This window comes from Cygnus olor, chromosome 1, assembly GCF_009769625.2.
Source record: "Cygnus olor isolate bCygOlo1 chromosome 1, bCygOlo1.pri.v2, whole genome shotgun sequence".
In the NCBI taxonomy this organism is placed as follows: Eukaryota; Metazoa; Chordata; class Aves; order Anseriformes; family Anatidae; genus Cygnus; species Cygnus olor.
In genome coordinates, this window is record NC_049169.1 from 98,849,309 (window position 1) to 98,866,719 (window position 17,411).

The 17,411-nt window shown below is 35.9% G+C and overlaps 1 protein-coding gene across 10 annotated transcripts in view; it reads left to right on the forward strand.

The window, feature by feature from the left end:
- The window catches only part of STXBP5L (syntaxin binding protein 5 like), a 203,018-nt gene that overhangs the window by 110,718 nt on the left and 74,889 nt on the right, over positions 1-17,411 (forward strand). For all 10 annotated transcript variants that reach the window (XM_040571976.1, XM_040571997.1, XM_040571986.1 and 7 more), the window contains 6 exons: positions 5,376-5,459; positions 12,043-12,166; positions 12,854-12,932; positions 13,109-13,263; positions 15,105-15,177; positions 16,435-16,582. In XM_040571976.1, coding sequence (XP_040427910.1) covers positions 5,376-5,459; positions 12,043-12,166; positions 12,854-12,932; positions 13,109-13,263; positions 15,105-15,177; positions 16,435-16,582 — 663 coding nt within the window. The remainder of the gene's footprint in view (positions 1-5,375; positions 5,460-12,042; positions 12,167-12,853; positions 12,933-13,108; positions 13,264-15,104; positions 15,178-16,434; positions 16,583-17,411) is intronic.

Here is a 17,411-nt window from a genome sequence, read left to right on the forward strand (position 1 = left end):
AAAATATCAGTTCAGTGCTCAGTAGAGATCAAAAAGATCAAATCACAATTAGGCACTATTTGGAGATGAATGGGGAGAAAAAAAACTTATTGCATAAATGCGTAGTTGACATGCCTGCTGAATACTGAGTATAGCTCATGTCTTCCTATCTCAAAAAGAACTAGAATAAATACAGAGAAGGGGCAAAGTTTTCTATATGAGGTGCAACTAAGCCAGACAAGGCAATTAATTGTGGAAAGCAGCTGATTGTGATTCTGAGTTTGAAAATGCCAATTATTGCAAAGAGGGTAGAAAGAGTTCATAGTCTCTTTCAATGCAAACCCTAAAAGGATATTGTCAGAGATCTAGGGACTCTGGGTATCTGGCAATACAAGTACAAGTTAAGACAGTTCAGACAGAAGCTTTATGAATTATGATCATAGTGAGAGAACATTTGGACAGCATCTGCCCCTCTGCTTTCCCGTCCTCTGCCAAGTGATTGCAGAGACCCAACCTACATACTGTTTCAGAAAAAAAAATAGAAAGAAAAAAAAAAGTGAGGAAAACCAATCATTCCAATGTTAACAAAGTCAGGTATCCATCCCTGAGAGGGATGGACTCCTTTAAGTAGCTTGTTAGCTGCCACAATTCTGAGGCAATAAAACAGTGAATATGTGATGATATGGAAATGGCTTTTGGTGAAACCTATAGACTATAAGAGGATAAACTCAGTATCGTTTTAGCTGAGAAGTGGGGATTTGGAATCACAGCTTTTAGTTGAAATAAATGCTCTTTTTGTTAGGAAAAACTCTTAGTCTAAACTCCCAAATCTTAAATATTACTAATTTTGCCACCACAGTATCAAATGAAGCTGGCAAAAACCGGATTCCAGACAAGCCATTTAAGCGCCTTCTCAAATGTGCAATGGGTAGAAGCTATTCCAAGTAGTGCTGCAGGTGCTAAAAATGTGTGTGGGTCACATGTGGGAACAAGAAAAGTTCACACAAGAGAAATCGATATGAGGGTTTTGGAAGAGGTTCACCAAATTTTCCTAAAATGTTATTAAAGATGACTTTAACTGGAGTTATGTCTAGTTGAGAAGCTGGCTATCATTGAATCAGGCTGTGAGAATATGGGAGAGTATAAATACTCACCCTCCTCACATATTCTTTGATATTTCAATTTGGCTATTTAAGTACAAGACCTACCTGTTGCGACAGGTAGACCTTTTGCTTAATTCAGTAGAGCTGTTCTTAAGAAACAGGTAATAGAGCTGTTCCAAGATCTACTTATCTTGCTTAGCTCCTCAGCTTCAAATCTACTTATCTTGCTTAGCTCCTCAGCTTCAAGTAGACCAAAGACCACTGAAAGGTGTTGGTGGAAGAAAGCTCACTGCCCAAATCACTTTGTGAGGTGGCAGCAGATATAAGTATTCCTAACACATGCTTCAAAAATTAAAAAGTGGGTAACAGTTTAGTCATAATCATTGCTGGAAATACAGGTATTCTTGTACTCCACAGATTACAGTTCTGGGCTTATTTCCCTGAAGTAAACAAGTAGCATTCCCCTATGGGATTGATGCACTCAGTTGTTGAGAGCCCCAAAACATAGACAAATTTTTCCAAAGCTAGGACAATCATTTATTTCTTTTTGAAAGCCAGGGGAATGTGTGTGCCAGCTGTATATTCATTAAAAAAAAAAAAAAAAAAAAAAAAACAAAAAGTTCAGTAGTTGATGACCAGTTTTTCTGTGCCAGAAGAGTGACTGTAATTCCAGAAGACTTCTGCCATTCAAATTTTTTCCAGAGTGTCCTCCAGGCAAACTATCAGGGCAGATTTTGGAGACAGTCTCTGTCACAAATCTAGCAAGCAGTGGTTGGAAGACGACAGAGAATTTGGGCATTAGTGTGCTACTTAAGAGCAATTTGGGGACCTAGTGATTAACTTCATGAACTGTGTCTGCCAAATCAGTGAGTAAGTGTACATTAGGAACAGACTGAAGTACACAGACATTTTAAGTGGCAGATATGTAGCAAACAGGATTTTTCTTGCTGACACAGAAGAAGATATTAACTCCAATGATCTGCAGTTTCCCAGCAACTAGAGAAAGTTTAATAGGAAAAGGTTTAATGTTATTAACCATTAGCTGGTGGACTAAAGTTCCTATCTCTGAGTCTGTGTTCTGAGATCTAATAACACCTAAATATAGTGTGCATTTGGCAGGCTTTCCATCTTCTCCCCATGGCTGTTTTGTGCTACCAGGGGGCTGGGTGGCATGTACCAAGATGCAGATTGTTGATTGTAAAGGAGATATTTCCCTTAAGCATCATCATCAAAAGCATTCCAGTAATAAGGATTTATTTAGTCAGAAAGAATGTGGAGCAACTCCACTGGACAAGGGAGGTTGTGCCAGGATTCCTCCATACTTTAAATTCTATGCAGCCTTCTTTATGATTCTTAATCATATTAAGCAAGATAAATGGGGTGTCAGAAACACAATTGGAATTAAATATGTGTGTGTGTTTTTTTTGTTTTTTTTTTTGTTTGTTTGTTTGTTTGTTTGTTTTCCCTGGACTCCTTTCATACATACTTGTTTTTCTTGTTTCTCTGTTTTCTCCTCCAACTGCATTTATGGGTGTTTTATTTTTCACCATATTGACTAGTACAGATATAGAGGTTGTCTTACAGATCTCTTACAATAGTCAAGAGGAGTGAGAACATTTGAGTTTTCTATAGTTCCGGCAGGTTAGAGTTCAGAGCATTGTGAATATACTGGCAATGAGACCAATCGCATTCACCCTGATGGAATTCTGACTTTGTTATACCACAGGACTATTAGTTAAGCAGCATGGCTACCATCTGAGCAAATGAGAAAGAGAGAGAAATTCCTGGCTATGCAGCAGATCTGTTCATCTTTTAACTTCTTCCCTGAAATCACAGTACTTTTTATCTTGCAGTTCTATAGTGCCATTGTGCATTAAGCATTTCAGCAACAGATCAGGTGGAAGGCTGTCCCTGACAGGAGGTATTTAACCTTTTTAGTAATTACCTGGAGCACAATAACTTTGCAAAAAGAGTGATACAAATCAAAAGGCAAGCCTGCTGCACTTGGGAAAAAAGCTTATTATGAAACAGGGTCACATACTAAATGCTTTTCTATTCATTTCCTTATTATATTTGTATGAAAACTGAGATGGAAAGAATACTGGTAGATACAAACCAAACCCACCTGGTTTGGTACCCAGCTGTAATGCACTAGTGAAGACAGTAAAAAAAAAAGCACTCAGACTCTGTAAGATATCCATTATCTACATTTTATTGGATTTAATATAAAAAGGAAAAAGAGAAGATAGATAATCTTATATTCCTGAGATGCTGGAAGCTGCAAGTTGTGCAGCATCAGAGTGGCCTCTGATAAGGGCACAACACACTCTGCTGATCCCATCTGTGAAGAAGTTCACCAGTATTTTGGTCTTTAGAACTCTTAAAAGATTTACTTACAGAGGTATATAAATATATGTATTTATTTATTTATTTTTCAATTCTACTGTCAAGTAAAAAGCTGTTCACATGAGAACATACTGGTTTACATTATCATAAAGACAGGGACACACGGGTACTGTAATTACCATTACTAAGTGGGAGCTGCTTACAGGTTTCTCCTTTACAATTACCAGGCTAAGTTTATCTTGCAGTCAAAGAATATGTGCAGCACACCATATCACAGCACAGGCCTGCACATACTCAGGTTAGCTGTTATGTGGATTGCTAACTCCTGGATATAGTCGTCTCTTTTTAGGATCACTTCACAAGCAGCAAAAGAAGTTGCAGTAAGGCACTTTGTACACTTCCCCAGTGGCGATCTACTATGTCAGAATACCATATGGCATCCTGACACTGGTGCTATCCAGTTAGCTGTATGCTTTCAGAACAGGAATGTTGTTTCACATTTACTCTGCTACAGAATCCCATATGGACCTGTCCAGAGAAAAAAATGATAAATGTTCTGGAATTTCTCCAAGACAGTTTGAATATTGTTCAGGAGCAAAATTCTTAAATAATCAAATACTGTTCCTATTCAGGTATTAAATATATTAACTGTAAGTCATTCCCAGATCATGTAATTCATCTCCACATAAAGAATACTCTCCTGGCAATACAGAGAATCATATCTAGTATGATTGAGAGACTAGAGTATTCCTAGACTCTGTATACAGCAGTATTGATGATATTTGACTTAGAAAAAAAAATGATGTTTTGTTTAGAAGTCCAGCAGTTTTATTTTTAATGACATGCAAGCTGAAGTGAGTGATAGCAAAGATTTTGCTAAGACTTCACAGACTAAAAGATAGTCTTGTAATTCTTCCACTCAAATTCTTAATAACTGTAAATTCTTGCCTGCAATCTGTGCTCCGTGTATTTATGGACAAAGAACAATTACAGTTACCACTGCCAGATGTATAAAAATAGTCCATAACCGAAACATGTAAGTCTGCCATTATGGTCATTCCCAGTCTTCACATCCAAAGACAGATTCTTAGGAAAACAGACTCTCTGGGAGGCAATTTGCAGAATGCCTAAGTAGACCAGACTTCATATCTTCCATAAGATCTGGAATGAACTGTATTCAAATGAAGGGTACTCACTATAGTGACAGATGAATAATTTAGTTCTTTTCAATAGAAATAAAGAGAATGCATTGTGTTCATTCTTATTTTTTTCCTGAGCATTTTTTTTCTCCTCTTTCATCCTTTGACAAGTCTTACTTGTTGGTATGTCTCAGGTGTGCATGATTTTATGACATACTAATTCTAGAAGAAGTAAAAATAGCATACCGCTTAGTTTATTTTCAATTTCTGGAAAAGTAAGTCATTTATTTTCTGCAAGAGGAGTTCTTCGAAATGTTTTAAAGAAATAGAAGGCAGAAGTTAAAGAAATATATTTAGCTGAGTGAGAGTTTAATCTGGTGACTCTTTGGTTTTACATTATTTAAGTAATCTCTTGGGTGTCAAACTGTTTTCCCTTCAACCTAGGGACAAGGAAAATAAGAGCTGAGAGGAACATAGTATATTTGTATTTTTCTCAACAGGCATAAAATTGTGAAGACTATCCACATACATATTCTTGCAGGAAAAAAATGGTGTATAAAGCATGTTTTATTTCCATATCAGAACTTACATTGTCAGTCAATAATTAATAATAATTAAATAATAATCAAATAATAATAATTTGAAAGCAGGTATTATGTGTAAACTACAATCTTGCACATCCGCTTGGCATTTTCTTTTTATAATGCTTATGTATTTTGAAAAAAAATCTTAAAACTCTGAAGTACTTCAATATTAGTATATGCCTTTTTTATCTGAAAGTATAATTGTGTCTGTTTCCGTCCCCCAGCTATTGATAGGCTATGAAAATGGGACTGTAGTACTCTGGGACTTACGATCTAAAAGAGCTGATCTGAGAGCTTATTATGATGAGGTAAGCAATTTCCATTAATTCAGAAAAACTGTTATTCAGCAGTTTGTCATATGTCTTATCAAGCAGATGGATATTTATCTTAAAGCACTGCTTGTTCTGGTAATACTATTTGTGCTCTGCTTTTGAGCAACTTATTGACAACAGAAATCAAAACCTGAGATCTCTAGTTGTACTGCATTAGCCCCTTTTGAGTGTACTACAACAGAATCTCTTCCCCTTGATTCTGACAAGTTCATCAGCTTCTGTGTGGGGTTCCCCAGTTGAATAGAGTATAGCAATGAGCTGACCTGAAATACAGCTACATTAGGAATTTTATTATTATCTTTATTGAGTATTACTAGAATATCAGCATGAAAGCCAAATTACTTTGTAGGTCTATTCATATTACCCAGTATTCAGGAGCCGTGTAAAAAGTTTTCAGAATTGTATACTCACTTCTATCAGAATATTGACTCTTGCTGTTTGTAAGCAGATTGTATCAAACACACATACAGTTCTTGTATCAATAAACATGTTGTTTCAAAAATAAATATATTCGTATTTATTATGATTTTTGTGCTGCCCTTAGAGAAAAACTTGATTTATTCTACCAACCCTTCTGTAAGTTCACCATGGACGAGCATGAATGCAACTAAAACTGAAGGTAGCAAAGGAAATTTTGTGTTAAGTTATCCAGGCAGTAATTGGTTTCTTGTAGCTCTTTTTCCTTGTTTCTCTTATTACCTTATTAGATGTAAGGAGTGTACACATTCATTTTCACTCTAAAAGTTAATCTGAATATATCCTGAAGTCTTTTTTCTTTTTTTTTCACAGACACATTAACACTACACCAAGCTTCAAGTTTAAAATTCTGAGCATTCACAAAACAAATGTTGTACAGGACAGGGTAATTCAGACTTTAAACGTGCCAACATTTAAGCCTCAAGATGTGTCCCACTGTGCTGTCTCTAAGTGACAGTCTGCCTGTGCACACGTTTGTGAAAATGCACCTATTCTATTCCTTGAGATTGGACAACTTTATACGGGTCTCTTAAGGGGGTGCCTGTTCATTCACTGTCTTCTCTTGTGCTCAGGAAGCGAATGCATAAAAGATCTTCATAATACCGTTTCTGTTCTTTTTAATTGCTTGTTGAGACAGAGTGGTTGGGTGTTGAATATTTCTTGTGGTTTAATTGTTCCACATTTTTCAGTACTGTCCTCAGGAATTGTCTTCGTTTTGTTTTGTTTTGTTGTTTTTTTGTTTGTTTGTTTGTTTTACAGTCATTTGCTTTCCTCCTCAGTGGTTACTTGCTGTGTCATTGCTCCACTTTGTTCAGCTTAGGATGGCTTGCTATTGTCTACTGACATACTTGCAAGTTTTTTCTGCTGTCTGTAAAAGGGTTGTGTGAACTAGCTACTGTACTTTATTCCAGACTTTCAGGCTCCAGATTGGTAATGTTCCAGATCTGCTAGTATTCCTCTAGGAAATCCCTAAAAAGGTTTCTTTTTAAATCCTGAGTTATATAGCTTTTATGAGTCACAAATGGTTAGTTCAGCATGTGCCACTTGCTATTTGGCACCAAAACAAAAGTTTTCAAACCTGAGCCTCTTCTTACAGAATGGTCACCTAAGATCAGAGTCCAGAAAACATTGTTTCTGCTCCCCTTCACCATTCTGTGTGGACTGATGGAAGTGCTCTGTGCCCTATGATATCTGACCAATCTTTTTGGATTGTTGTTCTGGCCAGCCAATTGCAATTTCACAGTATCTAAGGTTTCAGATAAAGTGCTGTAATTGTTCTGTACCTTCATTGAATATCAAAATGCCTCTTTGAATAGGGTATGAATGAAATTAAGCCAGACAATTTTTTCTTATACCATTATACTTTAGCACCAGTTTTGAAACTGATGTAGTCACCGTATTCAATGGTGAAAGAACTGGGGATCTCGTCTAACTCACTACTTGCTCTTCTGGCATCTCTAAGGATAGTCAGATGTCAGTATCATTATTTGGCCTATCAGTGGAGCAGGTTCTTCTGTTCAGTATCCAAAATTTCCCTGGCACCAGGCCTCTCCAAGGAAGAGGCACTTGGAGCGTAGAGTGAGAAGCAGGTTATTTTCTTGTCTTTGATGCACCAGGAGTGTTCATCACCAAGGCCAGTTCTTTCTTCTCTGTAATCTTCTTCAGATAGGCATCCAGCTTGGTAATGTCACTCAACATTAAGCACAGGGTAAGCATCCTCAGGACTCTATCTTGATACTTATCCTTTCACAGGATCAAGCCTCAGCTGGTTTCCTCTTCAGCAGGGTTGGATTCCTGTCTCCCCAGACATGTTGAGAAGCAGGCTCTCTGGTGTCACTGTGCAGCACAGGAGCAAGAAGTCAACAGCAGATATTTTTTATACTGTAGGGGAAAGGAGACTGGTAACTGATTGTGTACCTACGAATCTAAGTTTTTGTTTTTTTTAAGTTCAAGATGAGACCTATATCTGCTGTAATTCAGTTGTCATAGAGAGGAATAGTCTCATATCTCATGACTTTAAAGATGCTTGGTTTAGTATAGCTACAGGAAATGTTTCCATGTCATTGTCATTGAGAAATGTTATTAAAAGGTCTCTTCCATTCGTTTTTTTTCACTATGTTGAATGCTGTTTTTTTAATTGTGTAGTGGACATTCAGCTCAGATGGAACAGGTCCTTTTTTGTTAACATTCTCATTTGAACAGCTGGCTAACAAAAGGTTCATTGAGAGACAATGGTTCTTATTCCACTAGGACATCACCACTGTGAAATCTTGCCTGTCCTTTCTAGGCTGCATGGTATTGTCATACCAGTGTGATGCTTCACATCACATGAGTCTTGCAGACCTGGATACATGACATATGTTGCAGACATCTCCTCAGAATATGGGCAATCTTATGACTGTGCATTTAGTTGTTTCCTACAATATTAGCAGGATCTGCCCAATACTTGCAGAAATATGTCCTTTCATTTTCCTTGCCATCCAGATCAATGTCATGGGCACATTGTTCCTAGAATAAACAGCTTACCTAGATAACCCAATAACCTGTAAGTGGAGGACCTGAGGACTCTGCCCACTGTTAACAGACTTGTAAATGAAGCATTTACAGCTGCATTCCCTACCCTTTTTTAGTCACGCTATACTTAATGTCGTGAAGGCTGGAAACCTTTCATACATAAAACGTCTGCTTCTTCCAAGTGAGGGAGGTTCTCACCAAGGATCAGAAAGGCTGTAAAAGTTGCATTATCTGGAACTCCTCTGCTGGGTGTTCTTCTAAGCCTGTATCTTCCCTTTAAAGCTTCTCCCTGGTACTTGTGTTTTACTCACTGGAGCTAAAATTAGTCCTGTCTCTGTTTTAGCACAACTAAAGACAAGTTAGAAGCTGCCACAGCCCATCAACTCCTTATGCAAGGAGTTTCAATGTGCTCTTCTCTACTGTGACAAAGCTTCTCAAGAGACTAAAATGTTCTCACTTGTGAGACACTTGGTGCCAGAGTGGAGCTTGAACCTGCTGCTTAGACCCTTGTGTCTGCTCTTTGAGTTGTCAGATGCAAGCTTGTGTTTTGGTGTGATGATTGTCATCTTGCCAGTGGTGATCATCTCTCTTGAGTACGATATATTCAGGCCCTTTCAATCAATGATCCTACATGATGCCCTCTATAAAAGGCTCCCATTTCAAACCATTTCCTAAAGTCCTTAAAAGTTTATTTCCATAGATAGGTATAAAAAGAGAGTATGTAAACAAACTAGATACTTCAAGGTATCTGCGAGTTATTACTGATAGTTGGCAGACCCCCAAAAACCAGCCATCTTCTTATGCAGGCTTTATAAGTTTGACAGGTTGTGTCAAATCATATTCAGAGCTTTCTATAGCATAGACACCATCTCTCATTAGAACACATCTCCCAAAGGAAGCTGCAGAGTTCTCAGAGATATTTGACAAACGACATCTCCCTACCTTTATCAAGCACTATGCCATTATGGAAGCATCAAATCTGATGCAGCCCTTGCTGTAATGGTCCTGTAGTACTACTAATACAAAGGATTCTTAAGACTTAAGCGATAGGATGAGATTAGTATTGTGCTTGTTCAAAATACAGTTAAAAGTGGTCTTAGAGTACCCATCATTTCCTCTCAGTGGAGTGATTTTCACGCTCAGGAGTGAACTGAAATGGTGTTGGGCATGCTTAATTTTAGTACATGCTGAGTATGAGAGAAGATGGAGTATGCATGCAACCACTGTTGGTATTGCAGGAGAAACATACCCAATCTGGAGTGATAAGCTTTATGTGTACACACTGTGTGAACATTCACATGAGTCACCCACTCTGATGAACTCTTGTTCTAAGTAAATAACTGCTCGTTTTTTGTGAGGATGCTGAAGAAGTGGATCAGAATACTAGACATATTCTAGCAGAGAGAAAATTAGGGACACTTACTCATTGCCATCATTCAGTGTTATTCATGACTCCTAGTTGAGACCTCCAAAACAAATCCTAAGTATTTCTTGATCATTTCAGGGCAGTCTATCAGGTGAGTTTGAGTTGCTGCTATGCCAACTGTCTGTGACTATAGGAGCATTCCTGCTCAGCTCCACTCAACAGGAGGCTTATGTTGGCAGGTGGCACCTAGCAGCTGAGAGGCAGTTTAACAGGCAGCAAATTTCAGCTGCTAGTTACTAGCTCCTGCTCAGGCACAGTTAGCGACTGTAACCATGTGAAATGTTTCTGTGTGATAACACATCAAAAACAGATTTGAATTTGGCATGATAGCAAGCATGAATAAGCTCATGTCAAAATTAATTTGCACAAGGAGAGAAATGCAGTAGTTCCCACAGATCTAGGGTTCTTATTAACCAAGGGCAATGTCAATGGACTGTATGGGAGCCATCTTTCTGTATTATCTTTTGTTGCTTAAGTTGTAGTTTGATATCTTATGGGTGTCTGAGAGGAATTTTCTGACAACTCTACTCTGGTAGGTAGAAGTTTGAGTGACACCCATTATGTCACTTGAATGTAAGTATCTAGAGTTCACAATGTTTCTGCCCAGTTTGTTGAGTCTTTATTGGCACGTCTAGCTTACCAGTGTGCTAGCTAACTATTCATATACAAAGCAAGTCAGATTCCTCCTGGGGCATTCCTCCTCCATCTGGGACATCTTAATGGAAATCCTAATTTGTGGCTATGTTGTCCAGCCTCAGGAGCTGAGTAACAGTTCTGGGAAGGAGACACAACTTTTTTTTTTTTTTTTTTTCTTCCCTGAAATTCCCTTCAGACCCTGAGCCATTACCAACCATAACGATCAATACACTTGTTAAAAGAGGAAGACCAACAAGGAGTCTTGAAGAGTGACCATCATCACTTAAGTTAATTTCTTATCAGCTTAAGCAAAATTGATATGAACAACTTCAATGCTGACTAAATACCCAGACATAATTTTAAAGTGATTTGAATAAATCAGGTTAAAAAAAAGAAAACACACGCACATGCAACTGTAAGCATTGTAAGCATAATGTAAGCAAAATGTAAGCATAACTGTCTTTTATTTACATTTACATATAAGTATATTGCATTTTTTGCTATTTGGCAGCTAGCAAGGGGAATAAATTCAGGTGAAAATTCAGGGAATTTCTGTTTCTGAGGGAAGTGCGTGAGAAACTGCGGTAATCAAAGAAGCAATACTTTGTTTTGTTAGAAAATGTCTTTTGTTAGTTTCCAGGATGTACCAGCAAAAATTAAAGACTTGCACTGTTATCCTTTCAGCTTGTTTGATGTAATTATGGATAATGTCATTATTTATTTTACATGCCTAATCCGTGTTTGAACTTCTTGATATCTTGTGCTAATCAGTTCCACTAGTTATTAGTTAAATAGTGAGAATGTTTTGTTAATTTTTTAAGCGTTCCTTTTTGGTATACCTAACGTTCATTATACATTACTTGCATTGTGTACATAGGAGTATGACATCACTCTTCTCTGAATCACTATTTGTTCCCAAATTATCTTACATCACTGTTTTTGTTTTTTCTTATGTCAATGAAACAATCCTGGTCTTTTATGTTATTTTGTATTTAAATTAAGCATCACAGGTTTCTGTGTACTTTCTCTGAAACTTAAGTATGTGGAGGAAAAATGATTCAAGAATAGAGTACTATTTCTACTTTTCCAAAGAAGTCCTCTGGGAAAGCTTGTGTATGTTGTATGTTACCTGTAAAAACAGTTGCATAGCATTCCCTGTACATTTGACAAATGAAATACTTCTAAAAGCTATCAGACATATTATGATTGCACTGTATATTGTTCATATACTTCTTGCTTAACACCGTTTCCTCAATTTTAGTCCGACTCAGTAGAGTTTCTTACATTCTTCTGTCCTTTTAGCATTTATAATGGATTATTTTTGCTTGATTTGCAGTAGATTACAGCCATTGGTTTCTAAAGTGTTGGTAATGGACTCGACAAACAAAATCAATCCCACTGTTGATACATGGTTAGATTAATATAATCCAAAGTCATATATCAAAATATCATTAGTGTAGACAGTGTATTCCTTTTCAGTCTCAAGTTCTTCATTCCTTTCTCCAGGCTATTCATTCTGTTGCTTGGCACCATGAAGGGAAACAGTTCATGTGCAGTCACTCAGATGGAAGCTTGACCCTGTGGAACCTGAAAAGTCCTAACAGACCATTCCAGACCACAATCCCACACGGTAATTTTGATAGTAAAAAAGTAAAACAAAGAAACAATACAATATTCTCCATGTTGTTTGCTAATGTCTTTGTTTATTCTTGAAAACAAGCATAGATTTTCCAAAGTAATAAAAGCAAAATTGTTTTGGTTTGGTTTGGTTGTTGTTGTTTTGGGTGGGTTTTTTTTGTTTGTTTGTTTGTTTTTAGTTTACAAGCAACTTTCCTTTGACTGGAAGAAAATACTGAGCCAGAATTAACCACGAACCCATGAATTTAAATGTACACTTCATTTAATTTTATCGCTCAACTAGTTACATGACAAAGCATGTAACAGTTCGTCAACAAAAGGAACCTGTTTATAGTCATTCTATGATCAGAAAAGGTATACAGTTGGTGAAGCTCAATAATTATTAGCTGTGTCATGCTCATCAGTAAACTGCATAGCTTTTATATGTTTTTGAAGGGTAGTCTGTAGTCCTTTAAATGTATGTGGCAGTAAAAACTTAAAGCCATAATAAATGTAATTAATTTAAACAAGCACATATATTAGGGAAATAGGTATTAACACTCATCATCTCCCGTAGCTTTAGAGTTCCGTTCTCTTGCTGATTATACAGTTGCTACAAGGTGTATATTTTAGTTTGGTAGCTTGATAGTTTTATTATCATGATGTTTTAATACAGTTTTCACTGTCTTTCTTTCCTTAGGAAAAATTCAAAGAGATGGTAAAAAACCCGAATCCTGTAAACCAATTCTTAAAGTAGAGTACAAGACCTGTAAAAACAGGTATGTTTATAATTCTGTAATCAATTCAACGTTACAGTCCTGAGTTAATAAATTACTTTCAGAATCTTCCCCTTTTTCTTTTTGCAAAGCTATTTTTTATTTAAAGACACTAAACCTATAATGTAAACTTTTATGTGTGTAAACTTACGGTTGCTATGTTTTTATATTTGATATAGTGAACCGTTTGTGATATTTTCTGGTGGATTGTCATATGATAAGGCTTGTCGAAGACCAAGTCTAACAATTATGCATGGAAAAGCAATTACAGTTCTTGAAATGGATCACCCTATAGTTGATTTTTTAACTCTCTGTGAAACCCCATATCCAAATGGTGAGTACAGTAAGCAAAACATATTTACAGAAAGTACAAATGAAGCAGTCTTCTCTCATTTCTTAATTCCCATCCAGGAACTTCTGTTCTCACAGTTGTCTCCATCTCAAAAAAAAAAAAAAATTAAAAATCACTGAAAGTAACTGGAACTTGTTTGCATTCTCAACATAGAAAATAAGTAATCAGTTGACAATAAAGTATGCATAAATCTCCAGATACAAGTTGGAAACACATGGACTAGTGTGAGGAAATATTGCTCTTAATCAAACATATGTGCGTATATATCTTAAAGTGTTTTACTGCATATTGTGGGACTGCCAAATGCTGAAGTAAATTCACAGAAAACTCCAGAAAGTAACATTAGAAAAGCTGTAAGTAAAAAAGAAACTTAATTTAGCTTTTTAAGCCCCCGGTGAGTGAAGTAAAATAAATCTTCTACACATAGCTAAATCAACTATATATTAAAAACAATGGCCTATATTTCAATGTCATGGAATAAATTTAATTTTCAGTAACCTAAGTTAGTATGGCATTTCATTTACTTGTGGCAAATAAAGTGACGCTTTCCAGTATTATCATTTCGTAGCCCCTCCCCCTGCTCACACACTATTATTTAAAAATTTTGGTTTGACCTGTTACTTACAGCCTGGTGTAACAACAGAATGCCAAACACCATGCATTCATAGCTGGCCTGAAAAGAGACTAAGCTGCTGTCTGTTTACTAAGCGTTTTGACATGAGCTATCTCCAGAGTGTACTCTGAGCTTGTATATATTGGAATGGCTTGCTGCAGTTGAAATTACAGTCTTAATTTCATATTTATAATTTTTTAATACCTTCTGCACTATGTAAATTAATGTACCCTATAAGTGAAGGGAAGCATATACTTGTCATTTCAATAATTCATTTTTGATAAGCAAAAAAAAATTGTTAAATACAGAGACAAACTATATGTTCTCCTAAAGAGTGGACAGAAGGAAGGAACTTGTCAGTACCTGAATTGAACACAGCAGACTTACAGCAGTGTTATGACAGTTATGTGGCTGGATGTAGGCTTTTGTTATGAAAAGTATTTCCTAGGGGAAAAAATCATTAATAATTATATATATAATAAATTATAAATATTTCTCTATTTGCACTCTCGATCACAAATTTTCCAGTGACCAACTGTAACTCATCTGTATTAAAAAAAAAAATCAGCACCATTAAATTTTAGAGCACAATACTTTGAATACCAGCATAAGTTGAAACTTAGGTGAAAATGTTCTCCTACAAAAGAAAACTGGCTGAAAGATCACAGTACACCACTGCAAGTGCAGTCTTGTGAACGTTTTCTTCTGTTATCCCTTGTTATTGTTAAAATGAGGATATAGAGAACATTTCCTTTGGAATCTTGCTTTGGAATTGTTTTGGAAATGAGGGCATTTTATATCAAGTGGACTGGACCAGCTGTTCATAATCTATTTTTAAAGAACAGTAGTACACAGAAAAAGTATTAATACTGGCCAGCAAAAATACATTTTTAATTGGATTTAGCAATGCAGTGAGACACGGAACCTCCTTACACTCTATTTCTTTACTTTCAATATGCCAATACTGCTTCTGCTATGTATGTCGATCCCCAAAACTGTCCAAAAGTCATTTCTTTTCTCATTTCCTATCTGGCCCTACTCAAATGCTTTCTATTTTGCAGATATGTCTAGTTTGCAAATGTGTATATAAAATTTGGATCTCAAATCTTTGTTTAATAGACTCTGAATGTTCAGAGAACATATATGTAACTTGATTAGAATGACTAATGGAAAAACTCCAGGTCTTTTATATTTTATTCTTCTCTTACAGAATTTCAAGAACCCTATGCTGTAGTTGTGCTTTTGGAAAAAGATCTCATTGTTGTTGACCTGACACAAAGCAAGTAAGTGTGAAGTCTTGTATGAAGTTATTTATACTTCTTAACTGTCTAGCAGACAATAAAAATCCAAATGATATCATGCAATGTCATTTTATTATCCAAAATCATTAACTCTTGGTGTTAATTCACTGTATATGTTTACCTCCACCTCAAAAACTAGGATCAGCTAATCGACAGAAGCTTGATTTCAAGTTTGGGAATAAATCTAAGCCTGTAATCCCTTCAGTAAAGCCCTCAAACATTCATGTTACATTGATGTTAAGTGATTCTTGGTCACCTGCTGAATCATGACCCGAACTTGTGTGTTAGAAACTAGATTCAACCAGTACTTATACGCACATCTAACTTCACTAGATTCCTCAGGGACTACCACTTAAATGCTTACTCAAGTATCTTAATAAATAATGGCATTGATTTATAGTGGATCTATGGGATTCTTTCATAATCCATTTGTTGTTTTAAATGACAAATAATTCTTTCACATTGGAATCAGTGTTAATACCAGAGAGGAACTATATATCATGAAATGCAGGATCCGATTCTTATTTCCTTTGTTCTGCATCCAACACTAACAGTTATGTATGTCCACAATTACACTGGTATAACTAAGAACAGAATTTTTCTTTAATGATTTGAAACATTTTAAGTGAATCATATTCTGATATCATTCACTTTCAAGAATAATTCCGATCATCTCAGCAACAGAAAATAGATGTAAGTGGAATCAGAGCAAAATTTCTTGCATTTTTGAATTGTGAATAACATTGTGTAATCTGCCAGAAGTGAGGCCTGCCTTCTTATCAGACAGTCCAAACTGATGCAAGTGAGAAATAAACTGAGATCTACTTCATCTGTTATTTCAATTGTTCACTGTAGAATCAGTAGTTTACCAACCCAATAAGCAAAACTGTTCAACGTAAAACCCACAGTTGTAAAGGTAGTTCTTAGGTCATAGTCTATATTATATGTGTGAACCTGAAGCTTCTAGAAAATGTACAACCTCTGTATTTCATAAATAAGATTTTGATATGTTGGGAAAATTTACATTGCAAAAACAGAATTCTTGTCACAATACAAGAATTTTTGTATCTTTACTCGTTATTTTTGACACCAAAACAATACGTATCTTTAAAAAATAAGGGAAAATGTACTTTATGAGTAATGATTTTACTTAGATTGTTATACACTGTAAAATAACAATGTCTTCTTATATGGTCTAGTGTATCACAGTGCTTCTAATAAATTGTCTTCCTTGACTAGTTTTCCAATCTTTGAAAATCCATATCCTATTGACATTCATGAGTCACCTGTCACCTGCACAGAATATTTTGCCGACTGTCCTCCAGATTTGATTCCTGTACTCTATTCTGTAGGAGCAAAACATAAAAAGCAAGGATACAGCAATAAGGTAAACAAAACCAATATATTTAAATAAAGAAAGCAGATATACAGTCTATGTCTTTGAAATATCTTGCCAAATTATTTTCATTTTACTTCTTTAATAGCTAATTTCAAATTGGTCTAGCCAGCAGCTTAGAGGCAGCTTTCCTTCTGTGGTTGCTTAAACCACCATTATACAGGACTAAGGCTGCTGGAGTTATGTCAGATCAGATTGAGTTAAAAGAATGCCATGACTTTAAAATTCAAATTTGTCTGAATATGTTATCTCTATCAAAGAAAGAAGTAGTATATAAAATGAGTATAATGGAAAGTAGAAAAGCTTCAGTGGAATTTAAGAGTTGACAGCATTTTATTAAATAAGGATATTAATTATTATTTTACTGAACTACCAAAGTCTTAATGAAAGAGTCTTAGAAATAATACAAGCTGCAGAAATAAAAATAGAAAATGGAATTACTTTATAAGTTTCAAGCATTAATCTGGTTTATGTTTTGATTAGAAATCTTAATAAACAAATTAGAAAAAATATTGGGCAAACTAATCAAACATCATCAGTTTTCTGTTCATATTAAAAGAAGTATTCTCCTTGGAGCTGTCTTGTTTTTCATGAACTGAGAATCTGGGCCCAATATACTTTGGGGTCTTGATTCAGCAAAGTACTTAAGAAAATATGTTTTTTCGTTCTTCAATTTGTTTTTTTATCTATCCTTATGTATCCTACACACTCAGAATGTAGATAGCCAATCATTTGCCACCCACCCATTTCTGTACCCACATGCATTCAGTCCACGTATTCTCAGAACCAGTTTGTATGCCCAGATTTTTCTACCCAGTCA